This window comes from Musca vetustissima, unplaced genomic scaffold, assembly GCF_032173495.1.
Source record: "Musca vetustissima isolate MV318-11 ecotype Yass unplaced genomic scaffold, APGP_CSIRO_Mvet_v1 utg2742, whole genome shotgun sequence".
NCBI lineage: Eukaryota > Metazoa > Arthropoda > Insecta > Diptera > Muscidae > Musca > Musca vetustissima.
Window position 1 is genome coordinate 143,248 of NW_026880872.1, and position 16,384 is coordinate 159,631.

Consider the following 16,384-nt stretch of genomic DNA (forward strand, 5'->3'; position numbering starts at 1 on the left):
TCGATTTTTTATATATATTTAAAAAAAAAAAAAACATTTTTGTGTTAAGTCACTTGTTGTATTATACAAATAATAATTATTTTTGTTTTGAAATTAATTTAACGTTTTGAATTTTGTTTTATTTTTTTTACTATGGATTATCAGTTATCCTAACTATGGATAAAACATCAGCAGCGATTTCCGTTTACAACCTCTCGATATATTTACCAAAGACCCCTTGAAAAAATATATATTCCTTATTAGAATAAAATTCTATGTGGATTTATATATGCTTCTCTTGAAATCGCAATCCCAGGATCTTTGAGATTTTTGTTAAAACCCTCTGGTTTTCCTTGGGGTTTTCACTGGTCAGCATATCTCTCTACTAACAGTTGTGACTTTGAAAACGTTTTTTAGCTAATTTGATATTTTGGGTTTTCATTGCGTAAAAAATTTCCCTTCAAAAAATTATTATTAGCCCGAGTTTCAGGATAGCTTACATACAAGGGTACCACTCATTATTTGTGTTCTCGAGGAATTTTCGGTATGTTTTTAACGAATTGACTGTAATTTGCTATTTTGGATTCTCACTGGGTAGTGAATGTTCTTAGCAAAAACTATCAATATTAGTCACCTTTAGGGCATATGACCACTACAATTAATTGTAATTTATTGCTATTTTTTCTTTTTATATTGATTTTTAATTACTCTTTTATATTTAATGCTAATTGCTGATTAATTTTTAAAAAATTAAACTCCTTGTACATTAGAACTTTTTACCGGGTTAACCTACTTTATGAGGATTTATTTGGCATATATGCAAAGGAAATGACAATTGAAACCCACTGGGTTAACGAAATCCGGATAAATGTAAACGTACTGTTAAACTCCCTATATTTAATTGTCTTAAATGTTGATCGTTAGTTTATACCCAACTTAAAAACAGTGGTCATCATTCCCCGATGAATGGCATTTCTAGAATGAAGAAGCATTGGTTTATATTTCATTACTTCTTTCATTTTACTGCATTCTAAACAAACCAACAAACAGCTGTTGCCTATATGATTGTACATATGTGTAGGTGTGTGTGTTATCATTTTACTTAGAATACCCAAGACCCCCTTGGAGGGGGTCAAAACAAGAAGAAGCATTTGTTTTGATACAAACATCTCAGTGAGTGATAAACAACATTCGTCAGTTTATTAGTCGGTCGAAGTACTTCAAGCTATCTCGCCCAGCAATGTCATCCGGAGAAATTCTACAATTTGCACCCCTCCAATCGTTTGTCAGTCCCACCTTTTGGCATAAATTATCGGAAATTAAATTAGATTTGGATCGTCTCGATGATAAACCCCGAAGCATTTGGGGCTACTACACAAATCGTAATGCCAAATCATGTCTGCTGGAAATCGATTATACGGCCTTTAATGGGTAAGTTGTGAAATAGAAGGGGGATATATGTTTTTGATTGGTGATGGCGTCTGATTTCTTTGTTATAACAAAATATGAGAGGGGGACAATAATGCAATTGCACTTTATCTTATTGGTGTCTGTTGTTGTTGTTATTTGCTGAGTTAATTCCATTGTGTACTCTGTTGTCTAGGCGATGAATATAGACGGAGGATAGCTAAGGGTTCATGCAGTAGTGCATAGTTAGCACAGTTTGTCACACATATTGTATGTGTGTAGCCAATGAATGGTTCATTGTCCTGACAAAATGTCCTTCATATGTCTTTATGCATTTGTTGCCGATTTAATGAAGTCAAATTACAAAGCAATATGCTATGGGCCCAGGGGATTAGTTTTTGTAGAGTCCAATCACCTTTCAGAGTACTTCTTTGGACAAAAGATCCGTCAGAGTTCTCCCAAGAGCAAGAGCATAGGGATGTGTTCAACGCCTGTCAAAAGAAAAACATGCAGAACTTTCTAAGTTAATTTGAAGACACGGAGAGGTCTACAGGCAGAGTACCTTTCAGGGCTTTTCTATAGAGATAAGACTATTCAGTCGAAGTCCAATCAGCTATAATAGGCCTTCAAGGCGTAGATTTTTTAAGGAAGACTTCACAAGGCGTAGACTTTTTAAAGACTTTTTTCAAAGGCCTTACAAGGCGTAGATTTTTTAAAGAAGACTTTTTTCAAGGTCCTTACATGGCGTAGATTTTTTAAAGAAGACTTTTTTTTAAGGCTTACTAGGCGTAGATTTTTTCAAGAAGACTTTTTTCAAGGCTTCACTTGGCGTAAATTTTTTAAAATAGACTTTTTTCAAGGCTTCACTAGGCGTAGTTTTTTTAAGAAATACCTTTTCCAATGCTTCACTAGGCGTAGATTTTTTAAAGAAGACTTTTTTCAAGGCTTCACTAGGCGTAGATTTTTTAAAGAAGACTTTTTTCAAGGCTTCACTAGGCGTAGATTTTTTAAATAAGACTTTTTTCAAGGCTTCACTAGCCGTAGATTTTTTAAAGAAGACTTTTTTCAAGGCTTCACTAGGCGTAGATTTTTTAAAGAAGACTGTTTTCAAGGTTTCACTAGGCGTAGATTTTTTAAAGAAGACTTTTTTCAAGGCTTCACTAGGCGTAGATTTTTTAAAGAAGACTGTTTTCAAGGCTTCACTTGGCGTAGATTTTTTAAAGAAGACTTTTTTCAAGGCTTCACTAGGCGTAGATTTTTTAAAGAAGACTTTTTGCAAGGCTTCACTAGGCGTAGATTTTTTAAAGAAGACTTTTTTCAAGGCTTCACTAGGCGTAGATTTTTTAAAGAAGACTTTTTTCAAGGCTTCTCTAGGCATAGATTTTTTAAAGAAGACTTTTTTCAAGGCTTCACTATGCGTAGATTTTTTAAAGAAGACTTTTTTCAAGGCTTCACTAGGCGTAGATTTTTTAAAGAAGACTTTTTTCAAGGCTTCACTAGGCGTAGATTTTTTAAAGAAGACTGTTTTCAAGGTTTCACTAGGCGTAGATTTTTTAAAGAAGACTTTCTTCAAGGCTTCTCTAGGCATAGATTTTTTAAAGAAGACTTTTTTCAAGGCTTCACTAGGCGTAGATTTTTTAATGAAGATTTTTTTCAAGGCTTCACTATGCGTAGATTTTTTAAAGAAGACTTTCTTCAAGGCTTCTCTAGGCATAGATTTTTTAAAGAAGACTTTTTTCAAGGCTTCACTAGGCGTAGATTTTTTAAAGAAGACTTTTTTCAAGGCTTCACTAGGCGTAGATTTTTTAAAGAAGACTTTTTTCAAGGCTTCACTAGGCGTAGATTTTTTAAAGAAGACTTTTTTTCAAGGCTTCACTAGGCGTACATTTTTTAAAGAAGACTTTTTTCAAGGCTTCACTAGGCGTAAATTTTTTAAAGAAGACTTTTTTCAAGGCTTCACTAGGCGTACATTTTTTAAAGAAGACTTTTTTCAAGGCTTCACTAGGCGTAGATTTTTTAAAATAGACTTTTTTCAAGGCTTCACTAGGCGTAGATTTTTTAAAGAAAACTTTTGCAAGGCTTCACTGGGATTAGGCCTCAAACAGTAGTTTTTTTTTACTAGTATTTTCTGAAAACCCGCAGTGTAATTTTTTTTAATATGTTTTGTATTAATCTGAATTAATTTCCTTCTTTTTTCCAGTGATTTCAAGGCTCCAAAATTCTGCTACAAATCCCATGGTACTGTCTACAATAAAAACACCATTGAAGAATTTAAAACCTGTGACAAAAATGCCTTGATGAAAACTGAAGGCCTCAAACTAATAGAGGCTTTTAAAACGGATGCTGTCCTCGATGACCCCAGCTTATTGGCCAGATTTTTTGTACTCTCTTTTGCGGTGAGTCCAAATTTCTTTTTCCCAAAATAAAATACAGTAATTAATTAATTTTAAATTTTCCAGGATTTAAAATCTCACAATTATTATTATTGGTTTGGTTTCCCCTGCCCCTTGACACCCACGTTGAATGTTGAAAAACCTGGAGAAAAAATATCCCAACTCCTAAAAGAGAATTTAAAGAAATACCTTGTTAATGAGGAGGAGTTTGGAATTTTCTTTATTTTCCAAGCCACTGAAGAACAAGAGAAATGCCTAACATTAAAAGAATTTGTTTCTACTCTGCAGAATGAAACATCGCCCAACGATTTGGATAACATTTACTTTTGTTTTGCCGATAATAGTGAACACGAACATCCATCGTGGTTAATGCGTATCTATGTGGCATTTATTTTATACAAATGGTAAGGGAAGTCAAGGTACGAAGTCCGCAACAAATATGACTTTAATTTTCATATATATTGTACAGCAAAATCTTGTTAGGGAAACGCCTCAAATTCCTTGGTATACGCTACGATAATCACATGAATTTGGACGCATCATTGCTATGGGAAATAACACAAACCGAACCATGCCAATTCGATGATGATGCCGATGTTGATCAATTGAAATTTGTCGGCTGGGAATTGAATAAAAATCAAAAACCTCAGCCACGTATGGTATCAATGCGTGATAGTATGGATCCACAATTGTGAGTTTTGAAAAAAGATCATAGTATTGAAAACTGAAATATGAATTTAAATTCCTGTTATTTTCAGACTCACCGAAAATTCCATTAATTTAAATTTAAAATTAATGAAATGGCGTCTATTGCCCGACTTGAATTTAGACGTTATAGCTAAGACCAAATGTTTGCTATTTGGTGCCGGTACGCTGGGATGTGCTGTGTCACGAATGTTGTTGGTAAGTCTTCTTTAAAAAATCTACGCCTTGCGAAGCCTTAAAAATGTTCTTCTTTAAAAAATCTACACCTTGTGAAGCCTTAAAAAATCTACTCGAAAAAATCTTAGTCATGTAAAACCTTGAAAAAAGTATTCTTTAAAAATCTAAACCTTCTGAAGCCTTAAAAAGTCTTCTATAAAAATCTACGCCTTATGAACCTTGAAAAAAGTCTTTTTAAAAATCTACTTGAAAAAGGTGTTCTTCAAAAAATCTGTGCCTTGATATGTCTCTGAAAAGAGTTTCTATAAACCATTTCTATTTTTTTTCTTTTCAGGGCTGGGGCTTTAAACACATAACTTTCATTGATAATGGCAAAGTTGGTCTGGCCAATCCCGTCCGTCAATATCTCTATACATTTGAAGATGCCGTTAAGGGTGATGTTATGAAAGCTGATGCTGCAGCTGCATGTATGAAGAAAATTAATCCGGGAACTGTAAGTGTACAAGTACACCACAAAACGATTTCAATAAAACAAATTAATTTTTTTCAGATATCTGCCGGACATGTAATTCAAATTCCTATGCCTGGTCATACCGTGGGTGAATCATTGAAAGAACAAACGGAAAAAGATTTGAATAAATTAAAGCAACTTGTCCAGGAACATGATGTACTGTTTCTGCTTACCGATTCCAGAGAAAGTCGTTGGCTGCCAACATTATTGGGAGCGGTATATGAAAAGGTTAGACTGGAGGTGTAAGAGAAAATTTAATAGATGAGAGAATTATTGAATTTTCTTTTTTTTTCAGATTGTAATCAATTCGGCTCTTGGTTTTGATAGTTATTTAGTGCAAAGGCATGGTGCAACTAGAACAGCTGGCATTTCAAAAGATGCTAAAGATGACCAGCTGGTGGATAATTTAAAATGTATTGCCGGCCATCAGTTGGGTTGTTATTTTTGTAATGATGTTACGGCACCAGGAAATGTAAGTATATATTTAAATATAATCTTCATAAAGACTCCTTTCAGTTCGTCTATAAAGACTCCCTTCATGTTGTATATAAAGACTCCCTTCATATCGTCTATAAAGACTGCCTCAATCACTCCCTTTAGCTCTTATATAAAGAGTGCATGCATCTCCACTTTAAACTTACTTTATTATATTATAAAAAATAATAATAATGGTTCTTAACAATAGAATTTTGGCAACAAAAATTAACAAACAAACCAAAAAAAGACACCTGATTATTAGGCACATTCAAAATCAAAACGGGTATATTTTTCAAATCCCGTACACATGGGATCACCCATTTGGACATGATCGACACCCGTTATGTGCATGTGTAAACCATTTGTGCAGGCGATCTTGAAGCCAACCAATTTTTGTAGAATATTTGCTGTACGATAGGCATAGCTGCAGAAATTATAGCCATCGACGGCTGTAAGGAATTCACGTTCTGTAAAGGCAATGGCCAACTTGAATTGTTGATTGAAGACAAAGGGAAAACCGCCATGGCGTTCTTCGGGACCAAATCTGCAAACAACAAATAGACAACGAATTAAAAAGAAAATTAAAAAAACAAAATCATTATCTTCCTAATACTCACTCGTTTTTACTATCATGACCATTTCGCACCACCACCTTCTCATTAAATCGTACACTAAAGTGTAACTCTTCCCGCTTCGTATCCGTGTCCATAAACTTAATTATAAATTGTCCTTTTTTATTGTCAAAACATCTGGCGGTCATAACGATGACATGACCCGGACTAAATAGTATCGGTGCATCATTACTGAATGCCTTGAAATAATCACTGGCGTGTATTGGTGGCCATGGATTTGGAAATACCGTCCGATGATCGACCTGTTTGATAGCCTGTATTTGATCTTTCAATTCCAATGATCGCAGCGTCTCCAATGGCAGACGATAATTGAACGTACAATATGGTATACTATTTATCGAAATGTGAAATTTATCTTCACAACACAATATATAGATCATAAAGAAATCACCCGATGCAATGGGATTGGGTTGTGAATATTTACTAATATTTTCGACTTCCTCTTCACCCCATTGACCGTCGATGCGTGCATTTCGTACAATACAATTTTCACGAAAATATACCGAAATGCGTAGACCAATGTCGGCTTGAGGATTGATAATCGATTTGCAAGTCATCAACGAAAGATTAAATCTGAAATGAAAGAAAAAAAAGATTATATAGAACAAATATTCTTAAAAAAAAAAATTACAATGCCTGGATAGGCCTCTGAGAAACTATACTTTAAAAATTTCTTCTTTAAAATATTCTTCTGGGCTTTGTTAGACCCTAAAAAAAATTTCTTTAAAAAATCCACGCCTTAAAAAATCGGGCCTTGAAAAAATGTTCTTTAAAAAATCGGGTCTTGAAAAAATATTTTTTAAGAAATCGGGCCTTGAAAAATATTCTTTAAAAAATCGGGCCTTGAAAAAATATTCTTTAAAAAATCTACGCCTTAAAAAATCGGGCCTTGAAAAAATATTCTTTAAAAAATTTACGCCTAAAAAAATCGGCCCTTGAAAAAAATATTCTTTAAAAAATCTACGCCTTGTTAGTTCCTTGAAAAAATGTTCTTAAAATATCTACGCCTTGTTAGGCTATTGAAAAAATATTATTTTTGAAATCTACGGCTTGCTAGGCCCTGGTTTAAAGTGAAGGCCACTTCAGGGCTGGTCTTTAAAGAATACACCATCGGAGACGGCCTATAAAGAATACCGCCTTCAGAACACATTAAAAATATCAACCTTAGAGCTAATCTATAAAGAAGACCACCTTCAAAGCTAAAGAAAACCTACATCCTAGTTGTTCAGTCGGAGTTGGTCTATAAGATCAGCTTCAGAGCTGGTCTATAGAAGAAGACTACTTCCTGGTTTATAGTGAAGGCCCCTTCAGGGCTTGTCTTTAAAGAATACACCATCGGAGATGGCCTATAAAGAATACCGTCTTCAGAACATATTAAAAATATGAACCTTAGAGCTAATTTATAAAGAAGACCACCTTCAAAGCTAAAGAAACCTCCATCCTCGTTGTTCTATAAAAAATACCACTGTCGAAGCTGGTCTGTATTTCGTCTATAAAAATGGAGTTCAGCATGTCGATAAAAACTGACTTCAGCCAGCAATAAAGACTGCCTACAGCTCTCTATAAAGACTCCTTCAGCTCTTCTATAAAATCTGTCTCCAGCTCGTCAATAAAGAATACCTTCAGTTTGTCTATAAAGTTTCCGTTTTAGGAAGATTTGTGTCCAGTTTTTTTTTCATCGTGCCATGATGAGTGTTTTCATTACTTTTTATTATTTCCTTTCCATTATGGTTGGTATCGATTCAATGGTAAAACAAACAAAAATATTTTTTAGTACAAATCGGTATCATAACATTTCATAATCTGTGACATTTTTTTACCTGGCAGTGAATAAATAGTTCACCTATATTTGTTGTTATTCGTCATACAACATCAACGACAACTATCCCCATAATATTTTCTTTATCATTGATTCGGGGTTTTTTTTGTTTGATAAGAAACAAATAAAAAATAAGACCTCAAGTAATTCCAGAGCAGAAAAAATGTATGAATACCCACCTTGAAGCACCATCTATTGTTTTGGCCACAATTTCCAGGGCATGGCCAAATTCCAGGTGATGAGCTAAGTTGCCGGCAAATTCTGTTAACATTTTTGTTTGATTTGTTTCCTTTTTATTATTTATTGATTTGTTGCAAAACAAAACACTTGTTCAAACATGCATCGATCGATATCAACAAATGCAAATGGTTTCTGGACTTTTGCACACACACTCGCTGTAATGGATGTGACGCTTTGATTGCAACAACAATAGCAACAGCAACCCAATTGAAAACAAAATTGAAATTAGACTCCGCCAGTCGATTGTGCCTTCCTCTCCAGCGTTAAATTGTGAACTGACTGCGCGTTTCTATTCTTCCAATCATCCATCCAAAAGGGAAGCACACAAATTTCTACGATATTTTGTTCGCAGTAGTATTGTTATTATTGACTACAACAATAAAATATTTGTTGTTATCAGTTTTTGTAGTTGTATTTTGGTCAATGTTGTTTTTGTTGTTGCTTTTTTATCTAATCAAAATGACAAGAAGAAGAAGAAAACCAATAATTACACTTATCCAATAGCGGTTTAAATTTGTTTTTCTCTATGCTTTTTAAAAGAACAGAGCACAACACTTTTATTTTCACTTAATTATTTGCTTTAATTTATTTATTGTTTAATTCTAATTTAACACTTTCTGGAAGATTTCCTCTTCAAAGTTTTTAATGCATTTGAACTCTGCTGCGTAGCCAGCAGACAGACAAACCCCATCACGCAGCCAGCCAGCCATTCAAGTTTTCTCAAACAGACAGATAGACAGGTGAAGCGAGAGACAGAGAACAGGAAGAGACAGAGCGAGGAAGACATGCTTCATTAAGAATTTTTGTTTACATATCTCTTTTTCATATTTCTCTTGATATCAAACAATTGTTAATGGGGTCTCTGACAATCTGTGGTGGGGCCAACAATGTGGGCGCTCTCTTATTGTAGTTCATTAATATAATTGGTAAGAGATGAGACTCTTTGTTGTCCAAGCATGTCATCTGGTGTCTCTTCTCTTTGATCATCAGCTGATTTATTTATATATTAACGCAAATAGCACCAGCAATCATTTTATTGTTTTTTATTATAGGCTTTGTAAAATAATTAACAAATTTGTGGAGTATCAACGAGTACTTTTTAAAGAAACATTTTCAGAGGACTAAAAGGGAGTTGATTTTTTAAGGAATATTTTTTCCTGAGGCTGAACAGGGCGTAGATTTGTTAAAGGTAAATTTGTCAAGGGCCTATCGCCTTGATTTTTTAAAGAATATTTTTTCAAGGGCCTGGATTTTTAGGAGAATGTTTTTTTTTTCAAAGACCTAGGCGTAGATTATTTTAAAGAAGACTTTTCAAGGACCTAACAAGCGTAGATTTTTTGAAGAAGACTTTTTTTCAAGGCTTCACAAGGTGTAGATTTTTTAAAGAAGCCTTTTTTAAAGGCTTCACTAGACGTAGATTTTTTAAAGAATACTTTTTTCAGGCTTCAAAAGGCGTAGATTTTTTAAAGAAGACTTTTTCAAGGCGTAGAATTTTTAAAGAAGACTTTTTTCAAGGCTTCACAAGGCGTAGATTTTTTAAAGAAGACATTTTTCAAGGCTTTACAAGGCGTAGATTTTTTACAGAAGACCTTTTTCAGGCATAGATTTTTAAAGAAGACTTTCAAAGTCGTAGCGCTGAAGAAGAAGTAGATTTTTACATAATATTTTTGCAAAGTCCTATGGCTTAACAAGAAGTAGATTTTTTCATAATATTTTTGCAAAGTCCTAGGGCTTAACAAGAAGTAGATTTTTACACAATATGTTTGCAAAGTTCTAGGGCCCAAGGATTAGTAAGGCGCAGATTTTTTAAATAGCATATTTTTCCCGAGGCTTAGCAACTCGCATTATCTTCCATTTCTTTTCTTTTTCTCTTTCAGTCCCTTAAAGATCGCACCCTGGATCAACAATGTACTGTAACTCGACCGGGAGTCTCGAATATTGCCGCCAGTTATGCTGTTGAACTACTGGTCTCCCTATTGCAACATCCTCTAAAAGAATTGGCACCGGCCTATTATGCCACAACCGCCAGCAGCACAACAGCATCTGCACAACAATTTGATAACAAAATACCTGAAGGTATTTTGGGTATTATACCACATTCCATACGCGGATTGCTGAGTAATTTTGAAAATATTTTACCGGCTACACAGAAATTTGTACAATGTATTGCTTGTTCAGAGGTGAGTGGTCACAGGAGGTCATTTAATGATGAAAATGTTCTTTAACGAAATCCATTTCATTGAAGAACAGTTTCAGTGCCAGATCTCGCAATAATATTTTATGAAATCTGAATATGTTTTTCCTCTTTTACAGAAAGTTTTAAATGAATATCGCACGAACGGCAATGAATTTCTATTCAAAGTTTTTGAATCGGCCAAATATTTGGAAGACTTGACGGGAATTTCCGATTACAAGGAACTGCAAAATGAGGTAGGCAGTCATTCTGAAAAATAATTGTAGAATTTAAATAATCATAATTTTGGTTTTTGTTTTTCAGATAATTGATTTCAATGACTCGGATATGGAATTATCGGATGATTAAATTTGTTCAATAACAACGAAATATTCTATCCAAAAAAATATGATTTAATTCAAGGCAAATTTTATTTGAAATTCCTTGCTTTAAATGGCATTTAGTGAATATGACCAATGAGAAGAAGAATATGCATTGCAATCATATTATTTATTCTTACTACTTTTGCAATTTATTTATATATACAATATGTATGTCTATTTATACTTCTAAACAAAGTGATAATAAAGGTATATTACAAATTTAAACGTGTGATACGAACAGATCTCCGGCCTTCTTAAAAAAACTATTCCTTGTTAGGTTCTTAAAAAAGAATTTTTAAAAATATATTCAATTTCAATTCAATTTATTTATTTCTTTGAAATATATGTATATGACTTAAAAAAATCTTTAAAAAATATAAATTTACGCCTTGAAAAAAAGTCTTCTTTGAAATATCTACGCCTTGCAAAGCCTTGAAGCCATTGCGAAACCTTGAAAAAATTCTTCTTTGAAAAATCTACGCCTGTGAAGCATTGTACAAAGTCTTCTTTGAAAAATCTACGCCTGTGAAGCCTTGGACAAAGTCTTCTTTGAAAAATCTACGCCTGTGAAGCCTTGGACAAAGTCTTCTTTGAAAAATCTACGCCTGTGAAGCCTTGGACAAAGTCTTCTTTGAAAAATCTACGCCTGTGAAGCCTAGGACAACGTCTTCTTTCAAAAATCTACGCCTTGCAAAGCCTTGGACAAAGTCTTCTTTGAAAAATCTACGCCTGTGAAGCCTAGGACAAAGTCTTCTTTGAAAAATCTACGCCTTGCAAAGCCATGAAAAAAGTCTTCTTTGAAAAATCTACGCCTGTGAAGCCTAGGACAAAGTCTTCTTTGAAAAATCTACGCCTGTGAAGCCTAGGACAAAGTCTTCTTTGAAAAATCTACGCCTGTGAAGCCTAGGAAAATGTCTTCTTTGAGAAATCTACGCCTGTGAAGCCTTGGACAAAGTCTTCTTTAAAAAATCTACGCCTGTGAAGCCTTGGACAAGTGAAGTGTTGAAAAAATCTTCTTTAAAAAGTCTACGCCTTGAAAAAATCTTCTTTAAAAAGTCTACGCCTTGAAAAAATATTCTTTAAAAAATCGACGCCTTGAAAAAGATATTCTTTAAAAAATCTACGCCCTTGGAAAAATTATCATTAATAAATCTACGCCTTGTTAGGATTTTGAAAAAAATATTCTTTAAAAAATATACGCCTTGAAAAAATATTTTTTAAAAAAATATACGCCTTGAAAAAATATTCTTTAAAAAAATATACGCCTTGAAAAAATATTCTTTAAAAAATCAACGCCATGTTTGGCTTTAAAAAAAAATATTCTTTAAAAATTCTACGCTTTAAAAAATATTTCCTTGGAAAAATATTCCTTAAAAAATATATGTCCTGTTAGGCTTTTGAAAAAATATTCTTTAAAAAATCTACTATGCTTAAACAAATTTTTTTTTTCAGCTTCGGCTAAACCCTTCAAATAGAAAGGCTTGGCATCAAATCACCTCGTGATTCTTAAAACGTTTTCGTTTTTCGCATATACAAATTCCCGATGTCTTATCTGCTGAGTACCGTCACATTAAAACATCGTTTTTTGTCCGACAACAACAAATGTTATGAATTTTAAATTAATTATGTTTGCGGTGTCTAAAAATTAATCGCTTGACTAGAATTGTGCCGAAAACCATTTTAGCTCAAAGTGCAAAGTGAGTGATTTCAGTTGGGCTGAGTAGTTTAAAGGTTTGGGGCAAAAAATCTCGTTTTTTTGTTATTTACAAATTGTCTACGGTATAGAAAATACGCTTATGAATAAAACATGAAATTCCAACTACAACAACACTACATCATTTCACATCAATGTAAGCCACGAAGATGGTAATGAAAGAAAAAATATTTTGGCCCAGACATTAGTTATCAACAAATTGTTTAACCTAAGGTCATGAAATTCACTCAATTTGCACTTTGAGTTAAAATCTTTAAATGGGGCCAGCTTTCGCATAGAACGAAGACGAGGTATAATTTGAATACAAAAACAAAATAATTTTTTGTTGGGTTTGACAATATTTTTATCTTCCTACTCTTATATTGGAACTTGTGGTCCATTATTTTCCTAGTATAATGGGAATGGGAATTTATGTCATTATTTAGGTGAAATTTTCATTAATCATTTGTTGTGCGAAGTTCTTGTGTCCTTTTGTCCTTTAACGAAATTCCATCGTACAGAAATCCTCGATAGTATAGTGGTTAGTATCCCCGCCTGTCACGCGGGAGACCGGGGTTCAATTCCCCGTCGGGGAGTTTACGTCGAAAGTTGCGGTAGACGCAGCAGCAAAACTATTTTGTAATTTTATTTATTATTATTTATATTTATTCCATTAAAAAAGTTGAAAAAATAATTATTTTTTTTTAATTTTTATACTCTTGTAAAAGCATTGAACCCGGTTAGTTTGTGTTCCGAAGCAAAAGTTTAAACACTCTGCTATTGTGCTGTTTCTTATGGGATTAATTGTGTTACCAATTTGTTCGAAGCTGAAGCTTTTTTAATTAAAAGCTTTAAGGACATTTGTCAGATGTAGTTGGAATGCGAAGAAAAGCTGAATGTAGATGGCACTGTAGCGATATTTTCCATGCTTAGATTTTTTAAGGAATATTTTTCAGAGGCCTACATAGGCGTACACTTTTTAAAGATTTTTTACAAGGGATTTTTTAAAGATTTTTTACAAGGGATTTTTTAAAGATTTTTTGTTTTTGCGTTTATTTAAAGAATATTTTTTTCAAGATCCTAACAAGGCGTAGATCCTAACAAGATTATATATTTTTTCAAGGCGGGTGGCGTAGTGGATGATGGATACCAAGCAACGGCTCTGATTGGCTTTAACTTGGCTAAGTCCATGCTTATCTTGGTCCCTCTTTCATCTCAACAGAAACAGCTCTGGCCATGATATTAAAATTCTGCTAGGAGATTTTAATGCAAAAATCGGAAGGGAAAATATCTTTGACCCCACCGTCGGAAAAGTCTGCCTCCATTAAGAAACATCGGACAACGGCATGAGGTTGAATGACTTCTCGGCAGCAAAAAACATGGTAGTTAGCAGCACCAGATTCAAGCATCTCGATAAACACAAGGCCACCTGGATTTCTCCCGATCGAACAACGAGAAATCAAATCGATCATGTTGTGATTGACGGAAGGCATTCATCCAGTGTTTTAGACGTACGATCGATCGGGGAGCGAATATCGATTCAACTTACCCAACTGCTTGACGAAAGCACCCCTGGTCCCGATAATAATATAGAAGCACAATGTCTGAGAATTGCCCACTCCATACAAACTGCAGCAAAAGTAACACTTGGGTACCAAAGACCACCATCAAGAAACCCGTGGTACGATCAGGAGTGTCGTAATGCTACTGATATGAAAAACGCAGCGTATAGGGAAACCCTGCAGACAGTAGAAACACGTAACGAGATGGAGAATTATCGGGAGAAAAGGAGAGAGGAGAAACGTATTTTCAGAAAAAAAAAAATGAAAGAGCAAGCGTGAGCAAATCGAGATGTCCAGGAGTCAGAATGAAGTCAGGAAATTCTACAAACGGGTAAAACACCAAACCGAAGGCTTTGGTGCAGGCACATCCTCCTGTAGAGATAAAGAAGGAAACCTGGTGACATATACAGACAGCGTGCTGAGGATCTGGAAGGAGCATTTTGAAAAACTTCTGGTATCAAATAGTAGCAGTGAGGTGGACACCCCAGAACCAATAATATATGATGTTATAGAATGTATACCACCTAGCCAAGATGAGGTCAGAATAGCAATCAATCGGCTGAAGAATTATAAAGCAGCAGGTGCCGATGGGTTACAAGCCGAACTATTCAAGGCTGGTGGTCAGATGCTAGTAAGGAGCATGCACCAGCTGATTAGTACAATTTGGCTAGAAGAATGCATGCCCAACGATTGGAACCTCAGCATTATGTGCCCCGTGCACAAAAAAGGAGACAAGACGATATGTGCCAACTATAGGGGAATAAGTCTCCTTCCCATCGCATATAAAGTGCTATCCAGCGTACTGTGTGAACGACTGAAGCCAATGGTCAATGACATTATTGGACCATTTTTGGGTACATACAGATCGTACAGAGGTGTTTAAAGCCATGTCTGCGTTTGGCATTCCTGCAAAATTAATTCGGCTATGCAGGATAACTTTAACTGGCACAAGATCCGCAGTTAAAGTCGAAAAGGACCTCTCGGAGCCCTTTAATATCGAACGAGGATTCAGACAAGATGACAGTTTGTCGTGTGACCTTTTTAACATCCTGCTGGAAAAGGTCATAGGAGAGGCAAAAGTGAACAGAAATGACACTCTGTACACCAAACAACACATGTTACTCGCCTACGCCGATGACATCGACATAACGGGTAGAACACTGAGAGCGGTAACAGCCACCTTTGAACAAATTGAGAAAGAGTCTGCCAAAGTGGGCCTGGCTGTAAACGGCGAGAAGACCAAGCTGATGGTATCAACGCGCAAAACGTCCAGTAGACTTCGGACCAACTGTGGAAGTTGAGAACTACAGCTTCGAGGTAGTCAAAGATTTTATATGCCTTGGTACCGCCATATACAAAACCTATGACATCAGTTTTGAAATTCGGAGAAGGATAGTGATGGTCAACAGATGCTGCTATGATCTGAGCAAACAATTTAAAAGCAAGGCCACCTCCCGCCAGACCAAACTCACACTCTAAGAAACGGGGAAGGCCAATGATACGATGGAAAGATCAAGTCGAAGACAACGTTGCCAAAAATGGTATTTTAAATAGAAAAAAACTGCGCAAAAGACCGACGCGCCTGAAAATCTTTTCTAAGCTCGGCTTATGGAATGAAAGTTCTGTAAGTAAGTGTTTTTTCAAGGCCCGAATAAGGCTTAGATTTTTAAAGAATATTTTTTCGGAGACCTATCAATTTGTAGATTTTTAAAGAATTTTTCAAGTGCCCAACAAGGCGTTGCTGTTTTAAAGAATATTTGTTCAAGAGTCCAACAAGGCGTAAATTTTTTAAAGGCGTAGCATTTTAAAGAATAATTTTTCATGAGCCTAACAAGTAGTAGATTTAAAAAAAAAATATTTTTTTCAAGGGCCTATCAGGATTGTAGATTGTTTAAAGAATATTTTTTTTCGAAGGCTTAACTACGCCTACAATTTATAAAGAATATTTTTTAAATAATACATTTTCTGAGGACCATCAGAGGCCTACCTTGGCGTTGATTATACCCTTCACCACACTGTGGTACAGGGTATTATGTCTTTGTGCATATGTTTGTAACAGGCAAAAATAATCGAGATAGACCCATGGTTCCTTTTGAGAATATGCATAGAATTACTTTCTGAGTCGATCTGTGCATGTCCGTCTGTCCGTCCGTCCGTCCGTCCATGTATTTTTGTGAGCAAAGTACAGGTCGCATTTATGATCCGAATTGGATGAAATTTGGCACAGCCCATT

General features: G+C 34.9%; 2 protein-coding genes and 1 non-coding gene across 3 annotated transcripts; 2 read left to right on the forward strand and 1 right to left on the reverse strand.

The window, feature by feature from the left end:
- The first annotated feature begins 1,219 nt into the window (after nucleotides 1-1,219).
- LOC133326767 (ubiquitin-like modifier-activating enzyme ATG7) lies at nucleotides 1,220-10,907 on the forward strand. Its single transcript, XM_061535375.1, has 11 exons — nucleotides 1,220-1,410; nucleotides 3,587-3,782; nucleotides 3,846-4,183; nucleotides 4,249-4,470; nucleotides 4,538-4,682; nucleotides 4,996-5,154; nucleotides 5,212-5,400; nucleotides 5,468-5,644; nucleotides 10,218-10,520; nucleotides 10,654-10,770; nucleotides 10,838-10,907. The coding sequence occupies exons 1-11, from the start codon at nucleotides 1,220-1,222 to the stop codon at nucleotides 10,880-10,882; spliced, it is 2,082 nt and encodes a 693-aa protein (XP_061391359.1). The 3' UTR covers nucleotides 10,883-10,907.
- On the reverse strand, nucleotides 5,908-8,371 carry LOC133326769 (32 kDa beta-galactoside-binding lectin). The gene is made up of 3 exons (XM_061535377.1): nucleotides 8,280-8,371; nucleotides 6,267-6,854; nucleotides 5,908-6,193 (listed from the first exon to the last, which is right to left on the reverse strand). Exons 1-3 carry the CDS (start codon nucleotides 8,369-8,371, stop codon nucleotides 5,908-5,910), a joined length of 966 nt encoding a protein of 321 aa, XP_061391361.1.
- Nucleotides 10,908-13,113: 2,206 nt separating the features above from the next.
- Trnad-guc (transfer RNA aspartic acid (anticodon GUC)) lies at nucleotides 13,114-13,185 on the forward strand. Its single transcript has one exon. It is a non-coding gene; the product is annotated as a tRNA-Asp (tRNA).
- The last annotated feature ends 3,199 nt before the right edge of the window (nucleotides 13,186-16,384 follow it).

Bases quoted from the DNA above. Each gene is read 5' to 3' on its own strand.
- LOC133326767 (XM_061535375.1), top strand. From the start codon at position 1,220: ATGTCATCCGGAGAAATTCTACAATTTGCACCCCTCCAATCGTTTGTC. The intron at 4,683-4,995 runs GTAAGTCTTCTT...TTTTCTTTTCAG, and splicing joins CTGTGTCACGAATGTTGTTG to GGCTGGGGCTTTAAACACAT. The intron at 5,645-10,217 runs GTAAGTATATAT...TTTCTCTTTCAG, and splicing joins ATGTTACGGCACCAGGAAAT to TCCCTTAAAGATCGCACCCT.
- LOC133326769 (XM_061535377.1), bottom strand. From the start codon at position 8,371: ATGTTAACAGAATTTGCCGGCAACTTAGCTCATCACCTGGAATTTGGC. The intron at 6,855-8,279 runs GTGGGTATTCAT...CTTTCATTTCAG, and splicing joins ACAATAGATGGTGCTTCAAG to ATTTAATCTTTCGTTGATGA. The intron at 6,194-6,266 runs GTGAGTATTAGG...TGTTGTTTGCAG, and splicing joins GGTCATGATAGTAAAAACGA to ATTTGGTCCCGAAGAACGCC.